The sequence below is a fragment of the Phyllostomus discolor genome, chromosome X (assembly GCF_004126475.2).
Source record: "Phyllostomus discolor isolate MPI-MPIP mPhyDis1 chromosome X, mPhyDis1.pri.v3, whole genome shotgun sequence".
Classification (NCBI taxonomy): Eukaryota; Metazoa; Chordata; class Mammalia; order Chiroptera; family Phyllostomidae; genus Phyllostomus; species Phyllostomus discolor.
Genome location: NC_050198.1, coordinates 17697275 through 17720810, shown reverse-complemented (window position 1 = coordinate 17720810; position 23536 = coordinate 17697275). Strand labels below are relative to the sequence as shown.

The 23536-nt window shown below is 41.9% G+C and overlaps 1 protein-coding gene across 1 annotated transcript in view; it reads left to right on the top strand.

The window, feature by feature from the left end:
* The window catches only part of DMD (dystrophin), a 1951120-nt gene that overhangs the window by 719543 nt on the left and 1208041 nt on the right, over positions 1-23536 (top strand). Inside the window, exons 27-29 of the mRNA XM_036016633.1 lie at positions 6246-6428; positions 9796-9930; positions 11643-11792. Coding sequence (XP_035872526.1) covers positions 6246-6428; positions 9796-9930; positions 11643-11792 — 468 coding nt within the window. The remainder of the gene's footprint in view (positions 1-6245; positions 6429-9795; positions 9931-11642; positions 11793-23536) is intronic.

Below are 23536 nucleotides of genomic sequence, written 5' to 3'. Positions count from 1 at the left end.
AATTGCGATTGACATTCCAAGAGGGAGGCAACGAATGGAGAAATAAGTAACCCTAGTTGAGATCATGAGAGTTGGCCTCAAAAAATAAACTGGGATCAAGAAATAAATAGAGTTTGGGTGGGAGTCAGGGGTGGTGGGATGCCATTTTAGAAAGTGGTGACTGACTGGCAGGGCCTTTGCGAGGAAGTATATTTAATCTGAGATAGGAATCCTAAGAAAAGGCCGACCGTAAAATGATCTTGTGGAAGCACATTCGCACTGGAGGGAAGAGCTCCTGCAACAACCCCAGGGCTAACTGGGCAGAGAAAGGGGCCTACCACCCTGAAGAGAGTCAGCGGGATAACTCAGCCAGGATCATTGATTGACCAGTGATGTTTTTGATGGCGTGCGTGTGTATCTGTTAACACAGGAGTTCTGTAGGATATTGAGAAGTTTTCATTCCAACTAAAATGGAAAAGTGTAGGAAGATTTCAAACAAGAGGACTGTATTTTAAATTTTTGGAGAAGTCACCATTAGGAAGATTATATCTTTATAGGATTTGAGCGCTAGAATGTACATCGGAAGCAAAATAGTCCACACTTTTCTCTGCTGATGAGAAAATGGCAGTCTCCAGATGGGTTGAATAATTTAGTGATATTAATAGGTTTTATCTATGATAGAAAAAAAAGGATTGAATGTATTATGTATCAGCTCAGTCAGTGCACCCCAGCCCAAGCTATGCTATGCTATTCTATTCTTATTCCATTCCATTCCATTCCATTCTATTCTATTCTATTCTATTCTATTCTATTCCATTCCATTCCATGCCATTCCATGCCATTCCATGCCATTCCATCCCCTTCTCTTCCCTTCCTTTCCATCCCATCCCATCCCATCCCATCCCATTCCATTCTTTTCTATTCTACCCTATCCTATTCCACCCTATTCCACTCCACACTATCCTATGCTGTGCTATGCTATGCTATGTTATGCTATGCTATGCTATGCTATCCTATCCTATCCTATCCTATCCTATCCTATGAATCGTGTGCCACCCCTGTTGCCTTTCCTTTCACATCTCAATCCCTTCCTGGCTCTTCTCACCATCTCTTCTAATACCATACAGCCACTGCCTCGGATTCCTCAGTGAATACTCAGCAGTCAGCTTGTATTCAACTGCCTTGTTCCTCCTGGTCCCTTCCTTTGGCTCTGGCCCGCTCTGGCCCTCTTCCCTCTCCCCTTGCACAGTTGGCCTCTCTGGCTAACCACCCAGTCAGAGCCCTTTTCCAGTGCTGGAGAGCAGACTGTCCCAATTTTCAATTTTTGGAAGCAGTCTTTGAAATGAGTGGCCCTACCAATTAGTCTCCATTGATTTGCAGGTTTCGGTAACTGATCTAGCCACAAAGCTGGTGTGTTGGGGGTAATATTGAAAAGCAGAAAAGCGCAGGCAGCCTGTGGCAACAGCAGCAGAGGGAGTTGGCAGGGAGATCCCGTTTCTTGTCTTTTCTGTCTGCCAGTCAAGGTAATGATGTCTTTCAGGTCTGTTTCACTATCCAGAGGGTGGTGATAGTACCTTGTCCAGGCCTCCCCCTGTACTCATATTGAGAGCAAATTTATCTTTATTGTCAGAGGAGACTGGCAGACCTACTTCAGTATCTCTCCCCGGTTTACTCGGAGAAAAAAGTAGACATCTCCTTCTGTTTCTTTTCTTTGCTCTCCTGTGTTCCACTTGAAAATGGTAATGCCGCTTTGATCACTTCTTTTTCCCCCGGAAACAAAACTTTGCAGTTAACATAGAAAAGCCTACAGGGGTGTTTGAGAGGAAATGTCTTACTTCAAAAAATTTTTGGACATCTGTAATGACTACATGATGAAACTTTATATTAGACCCTTTGAAAGAAAACTCCGGAATTTCAGTTTTCACTGTTTTCTTCTTTTGCTTATCACCACTGACACATATACACTTGCCCTTCTCAGTTATGGGTAACAATCTAGAGTACTGACGGTCGGTCACAGCTGAGTGAGCATCAGAATCACTGGGAGAACCTGGTAAAACACAGACATCCGGGCCCCACCCCAGGATTTCCAATTCAGTGAGTCTAGGAATGAGATTTTTCATTTCTAAACAGTTTCCAGGTCATGCCAAAGAAAAGTTTCAAAAAGTTGCCAAGGAACCATGCTTCAAGAACCACTGATGTGACACACGGGCAGTGAAAAGTGTCTGAGCATATTATGATTAGAGTCATGGATACAAAGGGGGCAGAGCCACACCATTTGTGAGGAGGATTCTGTCTGAACTACACCAGTCATTTACCGCATTTTCAGACGATAAGACGCACCCAGGTTTTAGAGGAGGAAAATAGGAAAAAAAATTGTGGTAAAATATTTAATAACATAAATAACGTAATATTTCACCAATGTAAATGTAAACAGAACTCAACAGCAGCATTAACAACCATCATTCCTCCCAAATTCGGGGGAGGGAGTGCATCTTATAGTCTGAAAAATACGGTAGTTGTTTACCTTTCCCAATCATGGGGAAATCCCTCATGATCTCCTTTTTTTATTATAATGTTTTAGAAGTTATAGTTTATATTAAATATTATTTTATTAGTTTCAGGATCTCCTTTTCTTTTATCAACTCTGAAATTTTCCCAACTACCAAGCATGGTTTTTTTTTTAAGATTTTATTTAATTTTAGAGAGAGGGGAAGGGAGGGAGAAAGAGAGAGGGAAACATCAATGTGTGGTTACCTTTTGTGCACCCCCTACTGGAGACCTGGCCCACAGCCCAGGTCTGGGAATCGACCTGGCGATCCCTTGATTTGCAGGGTGGCACTCAGTCCACTGAGCCCCACCAGCCAGGGCCTAAGCCTATTTTGTTTTTTTTTTTAATGTTTATTGTAACATTGTTTATTAAAGTTTTTTTTTATTTTTAGAAAGAGGGGAAGGGAGGAAGAAAGTGAAGGAGAGAAACATCAATGTTTGGTTGCCTCTCTAGCATCCCATAGTGGGGACCTGGCCCGTAACCCAGGCATGTGCCCTGACTGGGAATCGAACCAGTGACCTTTTGGTTTGCAGGCCAGCACTAAATCCACTGAGACACACCAGCCAGGGCCTAAGCCTGTTTTTCTTAAGAATTTATGAAAGCCTAAAAAAAACAAAGAAAGCAGCGTTTCTAATTCTTCATTTTTGACAGTTACATAGGTTGTTTGTAACTTGTATCAAATGTAATTTCATTTATTGGGATCCACTACAGTGTGCTCCTTCTTCATCTCATGGAGAATTTGAGATGACTTTAATAGAAACTGTGAGGAAGAAAAGATAAAACTCCCAGACTGATTTACGTAAACTCTCTGAACTAGTGCTTTCTGTTGGATAATGTGAAAATAACAAAACACATCCCATGATCTTTTGTTCATGACCCAATGAGGTAGCACATGCAGCATGTCCAACGTAGCACAGGGCAGAGCGCACTATGTGATTAATGGTTGTCAAAGTTGTTTGTAATGCTGAAATTACTAGAGCCAAATGTGGTTCGTGTAGAAACAAATCCCAAGCTCAGTGATGGCAAAAAAACAGATTGACTTACAATTTTTAATTAAAAATTTCAATCCATTAAATTAAAATCCACGAAGGCAATCATTTAAATGCCAAAACAACTCATATTTGCTATCATATTGTGCACTTTTATGGCATGATGGGATGAAGTCCAACGGCATAGGCTGATTGCGTTACAATATATAGAGGCGTTTTATAGCTGACTTTGCTGTTTGCTGCTCACATCCCCTTCTCCTCAGTACTTCGCTGCATATAGACCCAGCTCCTGCCTGTTAGAACCTGCCTTCCTTTTCTCTCTCTTTTTTAAAATTATTGTTCAAGTACAGTTGCCTCCATTTCCCTCCCACCACTCCCCCCGCAGCCATCCACACCTCCCACCCTGGATCCTACCCCACTTTGACTTTGTGCATGTGTCTTTCATACGTAATCCTGAAGACGCTTCCCCCTTTTCCCCACGTTATCCCCTCCCACCTCCCCTCTGGTTACTGTCAGCTTGTTCTTTATTTCCCTGCCTTTGGTTCTTTTCTGCTTGCCTGTTTGTTTTGTTGATGAGGTTCCACTTATAGGTGAGATCATATGGTATTTGTCTTTCACCGCTTGGCTTATCTCACTTAGCATAATTCTCTCCAGTTCCATCCATGCTGTTGCAAAGCATAGGAGCTCCTTCTCTCTTTCTGCTGCGTAGTATTCCATTATGTAAATGCACCACAGTTTTTTGATCCACTCATTTACTGATGGGCACTTAGATTACTTCTAGCACTTGGCTATTGTAAATTGTGCTGCTATGAACATTGGGGTGCATGGGTTCTTTTGAACTGGTGTTTCAGGGTTCTTAGGGTATAATTCCAGAACCTGCCTTTCTTTACCTGTCAGCTCTCCGTGGCCTCTGAATCCCACCTTTGCCACCTGTGTGCCCCGCTTCATGTACCAGGAGATTAATATTCTCCCAGCAGCCTTTAGCTGGTGATGGGAGATGGTATCTAAATACACCAGCGTCCTCACCCCTGAGACCTGTGTTTCACAGAGCTTCCCAGCAGGATCAAACTCTACTCACCAACAGTAATTGGTGGTTACAATAAGTGTACCCTATAATCTGTCTGCCCTTTCCTGCCTCCATTCCCCTACCAGTATTTCCTTCACATCATACATAAGCTACTTATGCTTAAAAGCTCATCTCGGTGGGAGGGAGGGGGGGAGGTTGACCTGTGGAGTAACCCAAATGAGAGGTTCCTTGTGTGTTTGTATTTCTAACATGTGCACCCTGGAAGTTAAGGAGCGTGAATGCCCTCTCTCCAATCAGAGAGCAATGGTGATACCTCTGTGGGTGAACAAGATGGGTTGATTACTTTCGGTCACAAGGGAGCATGCATGCCATCGGAACCTGTGCACACAGCACGGGGTTGTGTGAGTAATAGCCTGTCAGAGAGAACCTGTTGTAGGGTTCGAATTGGTGGTACATGATTTGAGGGAGGGTTTAAGGCCTTCGCTTTGGATCGCATGTTGTCAGTGAGTGGGAATAACTCTATGATTGCGTATCTTCATAGCTTTTCCTTGTGGGGAGGGAAGGCTAGAGGGAGGCTGAACGTGGAGTTGATAAAAATGCAGAGGTAGCTTTTATTAACCAGGATAGGGGAGTGTTTGGCATTATGTGGCTTGGACAGTTTTTATGTCCTTGTCTGCATTCTAACATGATAATGGATGGAGTAGCGGTGTGGCCATGGGTCTGCGATGCTAATGAGGTAGCCTTGTCTGATGTTGGTATTCTGTGGCTGAGTTTACCTCCCACAGGAGATGACTGAGGTGTGGTTGGGAGTCCCAGGCCGGCCCTCCCAGGTCAGGGGCTGCCTTCTCCTCGTCTTTCTCCTTTGTGTTTTCAGTTACTGAACAGAACTCTCTTTGACCAAAATATAGTCACAAATATAGAATGAAGATGTTTCTATATTAGTGATCTTTTTTTAAAATTTATTTATCTTTAGAGAGGGAAGGGAGAGAGAAAGAGAGAGAGAGAGAAACGTCAATGTGCGGTTGCTGGGTAGGGGTCATGGCCTGCAACCCAGGCATGCACTGTGACTGGGAATTGAACCTGCGACACTTGTCCACAGCCCACGCTCAATCCACTGAGCTATGCCAGCCAGGGCAGTGATCTTTTGATTTAAATAATATTTGTACTGATTTCCATATTATTCATCCATCTGAGTAATTTACAAATAATTTCAATTCTAGACTATGAGATATTTTTTAACTTGGTATTGAAATATTTGTTTACCGCTTGTTTCATGTAGAGAAAGATAGAGAAATACAGATATCTACGAATACATACCCCCGTACAGATGACTTTCTCAACTATTCTGATGAAAGATCTATCATGTTCTGATTATGATTGTTTTCTTTCAAATTCCCAATTTTAACTAACCCTAATTTATGCACGTGATTAGAGTCAGTATTGATTTTTTTACATTAATCTCACTCTAATAGATGCATTGTGGGGAAGGAAGTATGTGATGGATAAGACTGTGGGAGGAGTGGGTGGGTGGGGAAGGGGAGGGTCATGGGGGAAAAATGGGGACAGCCGTAATTGAACAACAACAAAATGGTATTATCGCATTATCGTGCTATTTCTGACCCAACTTTTTGTTTCTTTAAAGAAAGCATGTGGCAAGGGAAGGCCCTGTCTTGCTATGAGCAGAACATTGTTTCTTTTCCAGAGAGCTAAAGAGGAGGCCCAGCAAAAAGAAGCCAAAGTGAAGCTCCTGACGGAGTCCGTGAACAGCGTCATAGCTCAAGCCCCACCCGCAGCACAAGAGGCCTTAAACAAGGAGCTGGACAGCCTCACCAGCAGCTACCAGTGGCTCTGCACCAGGCTCAATGGGAAGTGCAAGACTCTGGAAGTCAGTTGCTTTTCCTGATCTTTATCAATTTGTGCCAACTTAGGGTCACGGGTGAGACATGGGTGAGACATAGTGATCAAGCACATGGACTCTGGTATAAGAACACTTATGCTCAAATCATTCATTTAGGCACTTAGAGCTTGTGACTTTGGGCTAGTGGTTTAACTTGTTAGACTCCTCTCTGTGAGATGAACTTAAAAAGAGTACCTATTTCATAGGTACTATTGAGAAAAGTAAGTGAGGTGTTCTGGTTAAAGTACTTAGCCCACTGCTCAGTGAATGTGAGCAGCTATCCTTCTTCTTCTTCTTCTTCTTCTTCTTCTTCTTCTTCTTCTTCTTCTTCTTATTATTATTATTACCATGGTATTATTTCTGGCCCATCCTCTTTGTTTCTGCCACCTAAGGATTTTTCATGTTTGTTTCATAGATAAGCTATGAATTTAAAATGGTTTCCTTTGCCTTTTATTTGGCATTTCAATATGGCTAATTCAGGGTGGGGCATTATACCCATCAGCTTCATTTACCACTTGGAAAAAAATTTCCTTTTTTGTTTGTATTCTCTTCAAAGCCAATTTCTTTTTTTTTAAAAGATTTTACTTATTTATTTTTAGAGAGAGAGGAAGGGAGGGAGAAAGAGAGGGAGAGAAACGTCAATGTGCGGTTGGCTCTCACACACCCCCTACTGGGGACCTGGCCTGCAACCCAGGCATGTGCCCTGACTGGGAATCTAAGTGGTGACCCTTTGGTTCACAGGCCGGCACTCAATCCCCTGAGCTACACCAGCCAAGGCTGAAAGTCAATTTCAATTCTGTGATTTCAAAGTAATTTTAAGTTCCAAACTGTTAATGCTAAGTGGCTTTTAGCTCCAATTCAGGCTGCGAGACCATATTTTATTTTGCCAAGGTGACCTTTAAAGCCAGTACATTCAGCCTCCCAGCTGCGTCCTTCAGATGCATTGAGGACACAAGAGGCCATCCATCCTGATGGTTAAATCAGCAAGATAGTTCATTACCTCAATCTGCACCAGAGTTAACAAGACACATTACCAATTGCATCTCCTTATCTTCAAAATTCTAAAGTACCCTAGGGTATTGAAGGAGATATTTATATTTTCCCATTGGGATCTTTGCCCAGAAGGAAGACAGCCTGTAGTCCAGCAGGAGCTGGAAATGACCCACATTTAACATTTCTATCATCTTTTAAAGCAAAATACTTAATTTTACTTTTTTTGTGTGGAAAACTATGTAAAATACCCAAGCGAGTATGGGTAAGCTGGCCAGGCAGGTTAGACTGATAGTTTTCCTCAGGTAGGGAAGGAGTGGCTTCTATCATTTGCCAGGGCTAGGAGCAGAGGTGAAAATATGGGGATTTGGATAGAATGTTAGTTTCTCCCAAAATAAAACTTTCTTCCTAGCCTTCATTTTTGGTAGAAGAGGAATGGGCAGTGCTATAAGAGATGGTGGTGATTGTACTATTATTTTTTTTATTTTCCTGATATTTATAATTTCAAAACTAATAGAAAATGACTTTTTAAAAATATTTTATTTATTTATTTTTAGAGAGAGGGAAACAGAGGGAGAGAAACACCAGTGTGTGGTTGCCTCTTATGCACCCCCTACGGGGCACTTGGCCTGCAACCCAACATGTGCCCTGACTGGGAGTCAAACCGGTGACCCTTTGGTTTGCAGCCTGGTGCTCAGTCCACTAAGCCATACCAGCCAGGGTGGAAGATGACTGTTTTTATATTCTTATCTTCCAGTGCATCTTCCTGAGTTTATCCTGACAGGCATAACCATGATCCAGAAATGCCTTTATTATTCCTTTGCTTACAAATATTTTATCACACAGATAGGACTTTCTAAACAACATGTTGCTCAATTTTGCTTGTTTTGAGCATTACAAAAAAAAAATGGTAACCCATACTATACAGCTTTCTAGAGCTTGCTCTTTTTGCCCCCAACTTTTTGTGTCTGAGATTCTTCCATATTGTTCTGCTTGTGAGTGTATTCATTTTTACTTTCTTATTTCAGTTTAAATGGGGCACAGTCTGTATGCTTGTATCCATCCATTCTCCTGCCAGTGGGCATTAAAGTTGCTTTCTTTCTTATTTAAAATTTTGGTTACCACAAAAAAATGCTGAAATGAACATTCTCGTGACTGTCTGTGTCGTCCACGCAAAACAGTTTCTCTGAGGATATGGACTGAAAATTGGAGTTGGTAGGAGGTTGGGTATGGAATATTCCCCTTATCGAGAATGACAAACTACTTTCCAAACTGCTTATTGCAGTACACACACCTACTAGCAAGAAATGCAAATGTGTGTTACTGTATGTCTTCTCTCACACTTAAACTTGTCAGAATTCTCATATCTATCTATCTATCTATCTATCTATCTATCTATATATCAGTCATCATGGCATAAATACCTCATTGTAATCCTGTCTTACATTCTACTGATTATTGAATTTGAATGTATTTTCATATGTTTATTGGATACACATTCTTTTTCTTTGAAATACTACTCCAGGCTTTCCTTCCCCATCCCAATGTCAGAAAGATACTCTTCTATATATTCTGGTAGCTGTCTTAAAGTTTTGCTTTATAGTATATAAGTCCTTTTGCATGTCAGTCATTTTTTTAATATATATCACAAGCCATTTAAAAATAGCCATACCCTTGATATAGGTCGTAGTCATATTTATGATAATAGAGCACAAGGAAATAATTTGAAATAAGAAAAAAAATCCCTACACATGATGACATTCACCACAAATTTGTAAGAGCAGACAAAAATAAAAACGATATAACTATTCAGTGAACATTGTTAAAGAAACAAAAAAATATATAGCCACTTAAATTTAACCTTAGATTTTCATTAAAAATATCTTCCTAGTATTACAGAAAAATTATATGATGTAATATTTAGTGAAAAAGCAAAGTAGTTAAATCCATACTTTAATTTTAACTATCAAATTTATATATGCTAACGTTTAAAGGAGGTCACAGAAAAGCAGTGGTAGTTGATGTGTTGGGATGTCAGGTTTATAGATGCATTTTTAGTTATACTTTTATTTTTCTGTTTCCCAGACTTTAATGTTGATGAATTATTTCTTTATTTAAAAAAGTAAATCACTGAACCTTGAATTTATTCATGCACTAAGATATTTCCTTAATGATTTGTAATTATGGACATATTAAGTGATCAAAATGACTAGTCTCATTTTCAATGATCTACCGCGAAGGAAAGGTGAGCGATGTGAAAGGAATGTTGTATTTTTAGAAGTTTTAAAAATGGAAATGCCAAAGTCTCCTTGTCACTTTTCTGCTAAAATATTTCATCTGGGATCTTCCTTTATTTTTTTCTTAGGAAGTTTGGGCTTGTTGGCATGAGTTACTGTCCTACTTGGAGAAGGCGAACAAGTGGCTTAATGAGGTAGAACTCAAACTGAAGACCACTGAGACTCTTCCTGGTGGAACTGAGGAAATCTCCGAGGTGCTAGAAGTACGTTGTCAATTCATCTAACTGATGACCATTCATATGCAGCATCAAAAGATGTCAAGGACCAAATAACAAGTTCAAAGAGAGCAGCACACAGACTAGCTGCCATGCCTCCCTCCCCCGCCCCCACCACTGGCACTATGGATGAAGCCTTTGTTTCCTCTAAAATCCTTCCAGTCTCAAGGATTTAAAGAGTTTAAATAACCTCTATAGAGGATATTTGTCTTCTGCTGTATCACTAAGTTCTATGTTGACAGTTTTCTCTGCCTGCTTAAGTCTACTACAGACCTACAAAGGCAGTTTGGATGCATGACTTTCCTCCTTTCAGAGTAGGGCGAAAGGGGATAATAATGTAAAATATTATTTCTAGTTTCAAAGCTACATTTACTACATCGGGACATTTTTTAAGTTATTGAAAGTCATCGATTCATACCTTACGGGATGTGTTGAGGTATTAAATGGGCACGCTTTGATATTAGAAATGTCTCTAACATGCTCATATAATTTAATACATTCCAAATTTTAGTATATTTTCAAGTTCTATTTTGAAGGCTTTGAAAAATAAAATGAAAAGGGTTTTCATACATAAATTTCAATTTATGTGGACTTCTGACACTTAATCATCAATACTGTATTCATTTTGTTATACTTTTGCATACTCCTGTATCTAAAATGAATATGTAGTTGTGGCATATCTATTGTGTGTAGAACCATATGTGGTCCAGCCCCTGTGTAAACATGCTAAAATAAGGTATATAAATTAATCAAAATGTGAAGAAAATGCAAAATGTCCCTTTAGATAAAATATAATTGGGGTCTCAGAATGTAAGAGCAGAAACCTAGACATCATTGTATCAGACTTTCTTATTTTCACAAGAGAATTATAAAAGCTGAAGAGGTAGCGCATAGCAGTGGGAGGCCCCCCCATGGACTCTACTTTGGGCCTGACCTATTTAGAGATGTTCATTGACCGGACATTCCTTGTGAATCAGCAGCAATGCACTGCATCTTCCAAAAAAATGGAAGCAAACTTACATGGCATTAGTTAAAGGATGGTATCCAGAACAAAGGACACGTCATGCAGTTAGGCATCCTGTCACATGACCACATGGAGGGACCTCACTTTCATTTCTGTTGCCTCCCAGTGCAGAGATGGCCGCTTTACCTCTGGGTGTGTAAAAACATTTGAAGGGCGAAGGTTTTCCTTTTAAAGAGACTGTGCCTTTTTTTTTTAGGTTGGGAAGGGAACCTCTTGAATTTCTACCCACATAACACTGTCAGAATCATGTCATTTTGCCATCAATAGGTGTAAGAGGCATTGAGTATTTTACCTTTCCCGGTTTTAGAGTAGAGGGCATCAGAGAAGGAGGTGGCTGTGAATCGTTTTTAAGTGCCTCATTCCACACTCTTGCCATGAGCCCATGAAGATTTACAAGGAGCAACAAAATAGAGGGTGGGGCGAAAGGAGGTTTGCAGTTATGAGTACATGAAGCACAGAGTTTATTCCTGTATTACTTATTAATCATTGTATTGTTCTCCATCCAAACAACTGCAAACCTACTTTTGCCCCACCCTCTATTTTTTGAAATAACACCAATCTTTCATGTTTTATGTTCCCAATTCAATATTGCTTCAGAAGTCACTGAGCATTTTGTATTAATTCAATGTATTTAGAAAAAAGAAGACAACCAGTAATTATTGCAACTGTGTTTCAGTCACTTGACAATTTGATGCAACATTCTGAGGATAACCCGAATCAGATTCGCCTACTGGCACAGACCCTAACAGATGGCGGAGTCATGGACGAGCTGATCAACGAGGAACTGGAGACCTTTAATTCTCGGTGGAGAGAACTACATGAAGAGGTATGATGATAAGAGTGAAACATCTCTAAACTGATTTGCATAAACCCCTGGCAAATACTTTTAGGCTTCTCAAATAAAATGAGGAGTATTTAAACATGAGCTCAGCTTCCGCATTTCAGAAACTGTCACGTGCTAGACATGACTGACATATTTACATGTTTATTATATCATTTTTGTCTGAAAAAAAAAACACTTTCAAGTAGGGATTTGATTTGTACAGGAAACTGAGACATGCCAAATATAGAAACATGCTCAACTCCACGAAGGAGTAAATACCCTGGTGTTCAAAATCAGCTCTTCTCTGACAGCAAAGTTGTTTTTCCCACCCAGTTATGCAGTGTGTGTAGTTATCTCCACATCTATCCACCTCTCTCTGTCTCTTTCTCTGCCTGTCACGTTCACTGTGAATGTATACACACAGATGCACACACGCGTTTGTTATGGTCAGGTGTTATCTAATAATAATACACGTGATTCTGTCGGTACCCCAAGAGACGGGATACGGTTTGTTCTTCCCAAGTGATAAAAAACAGTTTTTATATTTACACATGGTATGAATTTTTCAAATTGAAATAAAAAGAAAATAACATACCACACTTCTCCGTTTCAAACAGTATTTGGGTATTTGGCATACACTCTTTGAAATCAAGAGTGGCTTATTTGTCAAGAAGAAAGAAATAGCTTGTAATGAAGTTTGGTTTTATACGCACTTATCTGGTACATCTGTAACATGTGAGACACTGTCCTGAGGTTTGCTGATAAGTATGAAAAAGTTTCTGTCCTCCATTACTTATAAATATTGATTGGCTAAGCAGAAGCTTCTTGATTTGTTAATATGTTTAGGACATGAAAACACATAATGTTTTAAAACAAGCAATATTCTTATAAGAAGCAAAAAGTAGTGTCAGAACTTATCACAGAGCATTAGAGAACACAGGAAAAGTGCACACACCCACGTGGGTGAGCACAGGGAGGCTTTGAGGGTAGTTTTCCTGGAGGAGATTCCCCGTGAATTATTGTGAACATTTTAAAGTGAGAGTAGGACACAGCCAGCTGGGGAAGTGTGGGCAGGCAAGTCTAGGCAGGTGGACATGGCATGTGCAAAGAATCAGAAGTGTGAAGGTGACTCCATATGCAAATCTGCAAACCTTTTAGGTTTTTTGGAGCCTGAAATGCAAATGCAGGGAGGTGGCTAAAGGTGAGCCTGAGCAAGTAGGCATGAGCAAGATGGCTCAGGGAGATCTGTGCCTCACAAATACTGGGTCTGCACCCATGCCATCAGGGAGCCACCGAAGGGGGTCAAATGCAAAGGGGGAGGAGCCCCAGCTGGCATGGCTGGGTGGATTGAGCACTGTCCTGTGAACCAAAGGGTCACCAGTTCAATTCCCAGTCACGGTACATGCCTGGGTAGTGGGCCAGGTCCCCACTAGGGGGCGCATGAGAGGCAACCACACACTGATGTTTTTCCCCCTCTCTTTCTCCCTCCCTTGCCCTCTGTCTAAAAACAAATAAATAAAATCTTTAAAAAAACATAAAATAATGTGAGGGGGAAGGAGAAGAGGGATGCCACGATGAGATTACATGACCTCTGAGTGCCAGTGGGGCGGCGGTGGTGGAGTGAGAGGCAGGGAGATTGCAGGCAGTGAGATGCAGGAAGTAGTGCTCTTTTCAGCTCAGTTAAAGGCAAGGCCATTGATAACAGGTACAGAGAAAATGAAAAAAAGATCACTGAGAGCCTCTAGGTTACTGATTTAGGTGATCAGGTATCTGAAATTTGTTATCAACAAGATTAGGAAACAAGAACAAAGAGCAAGTATGGAGGCAGAAGATCAGGCATCACTTTTTACCCTCCATGGAGCCTGAGGTGCCTGGTTAAGTCTGACGCCAACTGGAAATAATCCCTGAGTCAAGGGCCTAAGTGTTGGTAGTGAATTTGGAAGATGATACTGACAAGGACAAGCGAGGGAGGGAGGAGAGTGGGAATGAAAGGTGGGAAGGCTGCTGCAGGAAGGGTGCTTTTATCATTGTGTTCGCACTGGGCTCAGTCCCACTGGGAGCTGTAAGGTAGTCACATAGATCCATGTTATGGAGCATACTGTTAATTGTCCCATGATCTAATGGAAAGTGGAGTGTTTATCCATCAACTGTAGTCACTCTTGGTTTGAGGATTGCTGTTGGGTGCATAAAATCCCAGGATATTCTGGGCTGCCTAGAGCAAGAAAACTGAGAAATGTGGGTGCTTAAGCAGGGGAATCTAGCAGGATGTGTAGTAACTGGCCCTGAGAGCTTAGGTGAACTCAGAGGTTGTGAGGTCGAGGGGCTATGTTGCACAGCCCCTACTGGGTCTGCTACAATACTTATGGAGCATCCAGGTGGGGCTATCCCATAATCCACTTTGAGAGAGATCTCTAGCCCTGAAGTTAAGGAGAGTGATTCAGACTAGTTATACATATAGGGGGTTGATCCGGCTACATGCCAGTCACAACTGTAGAGTTCATGAGGTCCCCAGAGGAAAACCAAAAGAAAAAGGATCATGGACAGAAGTTAGGGGGTTATAGCCCAAATCAAGTGTTAGGGAGGGGATACAGTGTGTACAAAGGAGATGAGAAGACACGGTCAAAGAGGTAGAGGAGACTCCAGTAAAAACCAAGGTGCTGACAAGGAGCCATCATGAAAAAGATGGCAAATACAATAGCAAGGCTGGGTAAGAGGAAGACAAACGGGGTGTCCCCTGGAGGGGACTTGGGGGACTGGGTGCAAAAGGTGAAGGGATTAAGTACCAGTCGGTAGGTACGGAATGGTCACAGAGATGTAGATCACCACATAACGAACAGAGTCAGTAACACTGTAATAACCATGTATGGGGCCAGGCAGGTACCTGAACCATTAGGGAGACCGCTGTGTAAAGTACATGGTTCTCCAACCACTCTGCTGCACATCTGGAATCAGTACAGAGAAATACTGAATGGAAACTGTAATTGCAAAATGATGTTTTAATTTCAAAAAATTTAAAAGCAAAAAAAAAAAAAAAATGGAATTGGGCCAGAAGGACAGCACTCATGACCCTGACTAGAGAGCAGTGTTGATGGAGTTTCCCTGGGAATAGAGAGGCTGGTGACTGCACGCCACAGAAGACGACAGAGAGGAAGAAGGGAGGAAAGCAAGTGAGCATTTTCCTTGCGCAGAGTTGGTGGAGAAGGGAAAGAAAGGTCCTATGCAGGGATGGTAGCCAGGGAGGTATGTGGGAGACCATTTGTTCATTCAGTGGGGGATGAGTTCGATCGTGTTTTGAACTTGAAGGAAAGAAGGCCTGAGTAGGACTTTGTCCAGTCCTCAAGAGAAGTAGGTGGGGCAGATCAGAGTGAGGGTGCCAGCAGCAAGCCCCCAAACAGTCCTTCATCCTGCAGCTATCATTGTGGAATAGTCCCCTTATCCAGTCAGTATGGGATTGCCCAGTGGAATTCCCAGCAGACACTCGCCATTTTGTCCTGCTGGCACTGCTATAGAGCTTAAGTTGAAGTAGCTATTCCTAGGTGGCAAGTAAATCGTAGGTCATTTAAATTTGTATTTTGAAATGGAAATAGAATGTGCTTTTATTTATATTTGAATGTCAGTGTCAGGAGAGACATTGTAGTTCAAGCAAAAAAAAGTCAAGGCGCATTGTGAAACTGCCCTTGGCGAAGCTTTGGAAAGACCTCAATTTTGATCATTAGCGGCGTTCAGAATTTCTCTTTTCTGGAACAGAAGTACATGTGCTTAGGAACAGATCGCTCTCCGACCTGGTCTTGGCATCAGCCTCAATTACATACTACCCTTGCAAACCTTTAGTACCACAAACACTGCTTATGCATTCGTATTTCAAAGGGCTTTGGTGTGGAACCTGGCGTTTCCCCCAAATAGATAATAATTCAACTCAACAACAAACGTTGATTGAACACCTACTCTGCTGTGTCCAAATTGAGTTGTTAAAACTTTGAATGTTGAATCAGAAAAACTTGGATTGGAATAGCCCCTTGTATTAGACACTATCAGGTCACAGAAACTACACGGTAAGTTGCACAGGGAAGGTTTAATATCAATAACTATTACCTATTTACTGGGGATTAACTTTTAAAAGAGAATAGAAGGGAGCTCAAAAGAATACCCTAGGGCTGAGGAATAGCACCTGAGGACAGACCTGACTTGGGAAAGCAGAGATCTACCCAAGGCTGGGATTTAAAACCTATTAGGAAAGAATGTATTTGTAGCCCACGAAAAAGTTCACCAGGTTGACCCAACCCAGAGCTCCTCCATAGTCAGGGGCTGAAGATTATATGAAGGGGATTTGGAGTGAGGTGCTGTCCAAATTCACAAGGAAGTCACCCATGGGGATGGTACTGAATTTGCTGGGAAGCCAGATGCGTTGCCCAGTGGGCTTGCTGGGAAGCTGTCTGCAGTAGATGCTGTTGAACTTGGGAAAGCTGGCTGGGGCTTCAGGAAGCCGCCCATGGACTTGTCACTCATGCTGAACTTGCCTCTGGGACACCCAAAGAACTTGTCAGAAGACACTTGTAGAGGGTGCTGCTGAAGTTTATGGGGAGAGAGTGGGGAACAGACAAGGTGAGCTCCACTGGGCAACCCACCGCCACAAGAGCAAGAAAGAAGTAAAAAACACATTGGAGCCAAGAGACCTTTACCCCACCACCACCCCCGTGTCACTCTAGCGCCCTCTGCAGGCAAAGCTTAGCATGCCAACTGGCAAAGAGATTCCAGTATCACCAAGAGATCAATGTTGAAAGACCACAGAATTGATGACGGGCACATCCCATTACACCTCATTGGCTTTGTGACCGGGGAAGTATTTTCAAGCTCTCATAACCTTATCTGTGATAACAGGTCCTGCTTCATTGAGTTCTGCTGAGAAAAATAGAAAATACTTCATAGAAAGTGCTTGCTACAGTGCTAGGAACATAGTACCTATTCAATAAATGAGCAGCATTTTTACTTCTACTAGACTGTATGCTATAGTTGTAACTGCCTTCAAAATGCACCCTCATCAGGAGCATGAATAGACAAGAAAATACTTATATTTCGATGTGAAAAACAGTGAAATGGACCCACCTCCATTATTTAAGTACAATGCAGAAGACTAACAGAAGCCTTGCAATTGGAAGTTCTCCATTTCTACTTTCATGATCAATTAAGCAGAATGCTGTAGTAACAATAAAGAAACTCGAAATAAAGAAAATTTGAAACCGCTATCAGCCCTGACTGTGCATATAGAAAATATCTAGCCACCTGAGAGTAATTTGGCAAGGAAAATAAAGTGCATTCGGTGCTTTACAGTTTTGATGAAAACCACATCATGTTAGAGATAAGAGCCTTCTCAGATTCCCTTGTGCTTGTCTTTAATATGCTGACATAACTTTAAAGATATGCTGTTGAGTTAAAACGATGGGTCGTAACAGGGTTTTCCTGTTTCTCAGGGTATAATCTTGATGCTTTGATCAATTCCAAACTACCTAGGTAATAGAGACACACCTAATAATTTGTCAGCTGAGTAAATTGTTTTCATGTTCCCATTGATAATTTAGTTGAAAAGACCGGTGTTTTGATACAATGTAGATGGAGCCTTCAGATAAATTATCTAAGGGGATGGTGAAATAAAATAATTACAGTAACAGAGGTTTTAAATTGATTTATTTTTTAAAAATCCATGCTGTATGTTAGATTGTTATAGTCAAACATCCTGAATTTTGTTTTAAGTCATAATTTTCTTGATTTTCTTTGTTGGCTAAAGCAAAACAGTTTTCCCGTTTATAAACAAAGTGCCTGTTCACTTGAAGGTGGGCCTTGGCCTGTTTTCTTTTCAATTAAATGCCTATGTCAGAGGTTTGTGTTGTTTTTTTTCTATTGCCTACCTAATGTTTCTTATAGATGCAATTATGCAGAGCAAAGGTAACATTCAATTGCCTGCTAAATCAATCAAACAGCCAGAGTTTTTATTGCCTATGAATATTTAAAAGAGATGTACTAGATCCCTTTCCTAATTTCAGAGTGCAACTTTGCTTGCAGATAAGTAATAAATTAGTTCCATTCCTTGAAAAGGCATCTTCCACTCTTCATAATCATATGGCACTATATTTTTCTACTCACAGTAATGATTTGAAAGATGGGTAGCAAACCAGGCAACAACTCCAAAATTCATACCAAATCATCTAATTTTTACTACTTACTATGGAGTAAGCAAGCTACAAAACATATGTTAGTGATACAGCAAAATGCATAATAATAGCAATAGAATAGTATAATGGTTACAAGGGCTCAGGCACTGCTGTGTCTGAAATGTATTTTCTCACTTGTTCTTTTTTATATATCTATTTTTTATTGTTCAGTTACAGTCATCCCACTATTTTCCTGTTGCTCTACTCTGCCCCGCCCATCCATCCACAGTCAACCCCCCCCCCCATTGTCTATGCCCAGGAGTCTTCTAATTGTATTCCTTGGCTTGCCCCTCCCCCTTCTTCTCCAGTTATCTACTTCCCCTGTCCCCTCTGATCCCTGTCAGTTTGTTGTTTATTTCCATGTCTCTGATTCTATTTAGCTCATTTGTAAAACATAATTGATCTTGACTTTTGAGTTTTTTTGGTGCCACCTTAAACCCCACCCATATATGGGCAAATATTAAAACCTGATGGCTGTGAGTACATATGGCAAAAAAACACACATATCAGATGCTCCCACCATTCAATTCTTGGCTAAAATTCACCCAAGAGAAATGAAAGGATGTACACAAAGATGTGAATACGTGAAATACTTTTGGCAGCTTGATTTGCAACAGCCTCACACTGGAAACAACCCAAAAGTTCATCAAAGGGTGAGTAGATAAACATACTGTGGGGTGTCCGTACACTGGAACAGTTATCCGCCATGACAAAGAACGCATCTTCCCGGCCCACCTGGGGAGAATGCGGGATGCGCAGTGAGCCTGCGTTGCCCGGCTACCAGAAAGATTCCGGCAGCACCTGGTAACGGTCACCTAGCAACTGGACCCGCTGAGACAACAAAGCGTAGAAGCCGCTGGTCACCTAGAGGCCAGCGGCACTATGGCGGAGAAGAAGAGGCTGTTTCAACCTCAGCTCAAGGAGAAGTGGCTGTTCGGGATACAGCCTCTGGAGCCCGTACCCCTAGGCCCTCACTGTAAGCGCTGGTACAAGTCAAGAGAACCTCCCAACTATTTGGCAAAGTACAGGAACAGGCTTATGAAGTACCCCATGGACACCCGGCGGTGGATATTTGTGAGAGAGGGGCTGGACGATTTCAGAATGGGCTGCCCACCTGCTGATAATCTGATCATTCGTGAGCGTAGGGAAGGTTTTCTTCCCATAATTTCTCATAGAGTTCCCCAACCTCCCCCCAGAAAGACTCAGAACAAGCTGCCCAAAGGAGCAGAACTGCTTTCCAGGCTCTCACCAGCCCAGAAAGCCCGGAAGGCTTTTGTAGAGGAGATTGAAGCCAGCCTGGCCCCGCACCCCTTGGCTGGTTGTAACCTGAAGGAATGTCTACCTGCAGACCTCTTACTAATGGTGCTGGAAGAGCTTGATCCCGACAAGAAGCTGGAGGACACCTGGGCTTATTGTGAGGCCATGAAGGACAGAAAGAAGTCCCCCACAAAGCTTGGTGAAAAACACCCTGAGGAAGTCAACCCGGAACCTTCTGAACCAAGTCAACCTGGGACCTCCCGGCGAAGTCGTCCTGGGACCTCCCAGCCAAGTCACCATGGGATGTCCCGAACACATCAACCAGGGACCTCCCGACCAAATCAACTGGTGACCTCCTGGCCAAGTCGTCCTGGGACCTCCCAGCCAAGTTATCCTGGGACCTCCCGGCCAAGTCGTCCTGGGACCTCCCGGCCAAGTCGTCCTGGGACCTCTCAGCCAAGTCATCCTGGGACCTCCCGACCAAGTCACCATGGGATGTCCCGAACAAGTCAACCGGGGACCTCCCAACGAAATCAACTAGTGACCGCCTGGCCAAGTCTTCCTGGGACCTCCCAGCCAAGTCATCCTGGGTCCCCCCGGCCAAGTCAATCTGGGACCTCCCAGCCAAGTCGTCCTGGGTCCTCCCAGCCAAGTCGTCCTGGGTCCTCCCAGCCAAGTCGTCCTGGGTCCTCCCGGCCAAGTCAACCTGGGTCCTCCCAGCCAAGTCGTCGTGGGTCCTCCCGGCCAAGTCAGTCTGGGGCCTCCCAGCCAAGTCGTCCTGGGTCCTCCCGGCCAAGTCAGTCTGGGGCCTCCCAGCCAAGTCAGTCTGAGGCCTCCCAGCCAAGTCGTCCTGGGTCCTCCCGGCCAAGTCAGTCTGGGGCCTCCCAGCCAAGTCATCCTGGGTCCTCCCGGCCAAGTCAATCTGGGGCCTCCCAGCCAAGTCGTCCTGGGTCCTCCCGGCCAAGTCAATCTGGGGCCTCCCAGCCAAGTCGTCCTGGGTCCTCCCGGCCAAGTCAATCTGGGACCTCCCAGCCAAGTCAACTGTGACCTCCCAAGAAAGTCCACCAGGGATCTCCCAGGGAGTCTTTGCTGTCATGTTTAAACAGGTTGTTTCCCAAGAAAAAAAAAAAAAGAAGTCAAGCAGAAAGGGTATTTCCTAACCCCCTGATATGCACAGAAATGTACGGAGAGAAGCTCATGAATTCTACAGATGGCTTGATACTTTTGGAGGCATGGCATTGATGACAATTTCATCATGAAACAGTTTGAAGTTGACCACACGTGCACACCTACCCACAATGCAGGCAAAATAAAGAAAGCAACCCAGATCCCTGTGGAACTATACTACAGCAAAGGGCTAGATGACAATAAGAAGGGAGAATTTGTCCTCCAGGAAAGTGACTGGGAGAGGAAACTCAGGAAACCACCTGATCCTTATAAACCCAAGCAGGTGAAGATAAGGTATGGAGCATGGTATCTGAACCCCAAGACCTGGAAAAAGCTAATAAATGATGAACTTTGGATTGATCCCAAAGTCTTAAAAGAACAGGGATATCATAGTCATGCAAGGGATCTTGAACTGCACGTTCTTGATGATCTTTATGGACCAATTGCCTTCAAAGATTTCATTGTAAGCAAGGGCTACAGGATGCCAGGTGTGATTGAGAGGTTGTTTTTGAGGAAGACATGGACTTGTCATTCTGTTAAGACTTCTATAGACCGAGTCATGAAACTCATCTTAAAAGTACCTGATGATACATCTGATGATACATCAGATGATGATTAGACAATTTTTTATTTATTACTTGGCTATTTTCTCTCACTCATGTTAACACCCATCAGAATTCATGACGAATGTCTCACAGTGTATGTACAACTTTGATTCTACAACATCTGTAAATGTAACACCTATTGCTAATAAAAATTTCTAAGTGAGCTTCTGCTTGGGTTTATCAATGTTTTATGTATTTTATCAACTATGAAATCAATATTCACATATAGTCTTCTCACATTTTTATAACATTGTGAATATTACACTCATATCAATTATTTAAAAAAAATAAGGCCACAACTAAAAGACTTACTGACTAAAAGATCTTGTTATGTCAGCTACAACATGGAATGAATATCAAAATAATTGTGCAGACTAACCAAGAAAGTTTGGTCTCATTCAATAAAAATAACACTGGGTAGTAAATGGATTTAATGTAGCTCAATTATTTAACTGGCTTTGAATTTTTGACTACAGAAAATTAGAAATAAATGAAATCTGTTAGTAGTTCAGTCAGAAAACTACATAGATTAAACTTTGTTAAAACTTGTATTTTTTTCTTTTGATATTTTTTTATGGTCCAGTTACAGTTGTCCCCATTTTCCCCCATTACTTTCCCCTGCCCTACCCAGCCCACACCTCCCCCATTCAATCTGCCCCACCCCCATTGTCTGTGTCCATGGGTCCTTTACACAGGTTCCTTGACTTGACTCTTTAATGCCTTGTTATACCCCTCTGCACCCCTCTGGTTACTGTCAGTTTGTTCATTTCCATGTCTCTGGTTCTATTTTGCTCACTCACTTGTTTGGTTGATTAGGTTCCACTTACAGGTGAGATCATATGGTATTTGTCTTTCACCATCTGGCTTATCTCACTTAGCATAATGCTCTCCAGTTCCATCCATGCTGTTGCAAAGGGTAGGAGCTCCTTCTTTCTTTCTGCTGTGTAGTATTCCATTGTGTAAATGTACCACAGTTTTTTGATCTGCTCATTTACTGATGGGCATTTGTTTGTATGATAGCTTATGGTATAAGGCCTTTCACATGCCCATTTCATAGATGTGGAAAGGGTATTAAAAGGCACAAAGTTAGTAGGCAATTGAGCATTTAGACCCAATTTTTTTTTTAAGATTTTATTTATTTATTTTTAGAGAGGGAAGGGAGGGAGAGAGAGAGAGAGAGAGAAACATCAGTGTGCGGTTGCTGGGGGTTATGGCCTGCAACCCAGGCATGTACCCTGACTGGGAATCGAACCTGGGGCACTGTGGTTCCTAGCCCGTGCTCAATCCACTGAGCTATGCCAGCCAGGGCTCATTTAGACCCAATTTTCCTTGTGTTTGAGCTTGGGCACATGACCATTTGACCACAATTCCTGCTATGTCAGTGAACCTTTCCTTATATTAAAATCAAAGGCTGTCTGCCCTGGCCAGTGTGACACAGTTGGTTGGGTTCGATTCCCGGTTGGGGCACTTACCTAGGTTGCAGGTTCAATACCAGATTGGGCTGAGTACAGAAGGAAACCAACTGATTTTTCTCTCACACATTGATGTCTCTCTCTCAGTCTCTCCTTCCCCTCTCTCTAAAAGCAAATGAAAAAATGTTCTCAGGTGAGGATTAATAAAATAAATAAAATGCCTACATGCATATATACATGCATACATGAAAAATAAATTGAAGGCTGCCTGATAAGAAGCGAATATTAAAATTAACCAGTGTCCCGATTTTGATCTTTCAGCATAAGGTTAAAAGTATTACAGATGACTAAAAGAAAACATCATAAAATCTTCAATATTAAAATCACACATTTCACACATTTCATAGTCCAAAGCCTTCACCAGTTCTTTTGATTGGCGATTATTTCATCTTTCTTGTGTTTCTGTCTTTTTCATGGTCATCTATAAGTTCTTTCACCTGACATTAAATACCAGACAGAATAAAAGAGAAGAGGAAAAATCTAAATTGGTTAATTCTGTTTCATTGGAGACTTTGATGATCGGTAGCTTGAGGGACCTATTAATTTTTCCCGGTAATTATGACTTTGAGTTGTTCGCTCAGTGGCCTGGCCTACCTTAGCATAAAACACTGATTGAAGGAAAATCATAAAGTAATCCAGGAAAAGAAGAGAGGGTATATTAGTCATGAGGTCAAAATTTCATTAGAAAGCCATTTGTCTAATAAAATAATATACTTACGATTCTGTCAATACCTACATCTTAGAAAATATAAATCTATAATAAAATTAATAGTAATAACTGCTGTGTATTGAATGCATTTTCTGTTAGCACTTGTGCTAGAAAATTATAAACAGTATAAAACTTAAGGCTCACATTAGTTTTACGAGGTGGGTTTGATTAACTTACTTCACAGATGATAAAATGAGGCCGACTTCCATTGTCGGGGTGAGGCAGTGGAAGTATTCAGAAATGCCCTCCACAGAAAAGCAGAATGCCGGGAGGTTTACTCTCTTGTAAGGAAGTATGAGTAAACCTTTGAAAGTCAGGACCAAAAAAAAAA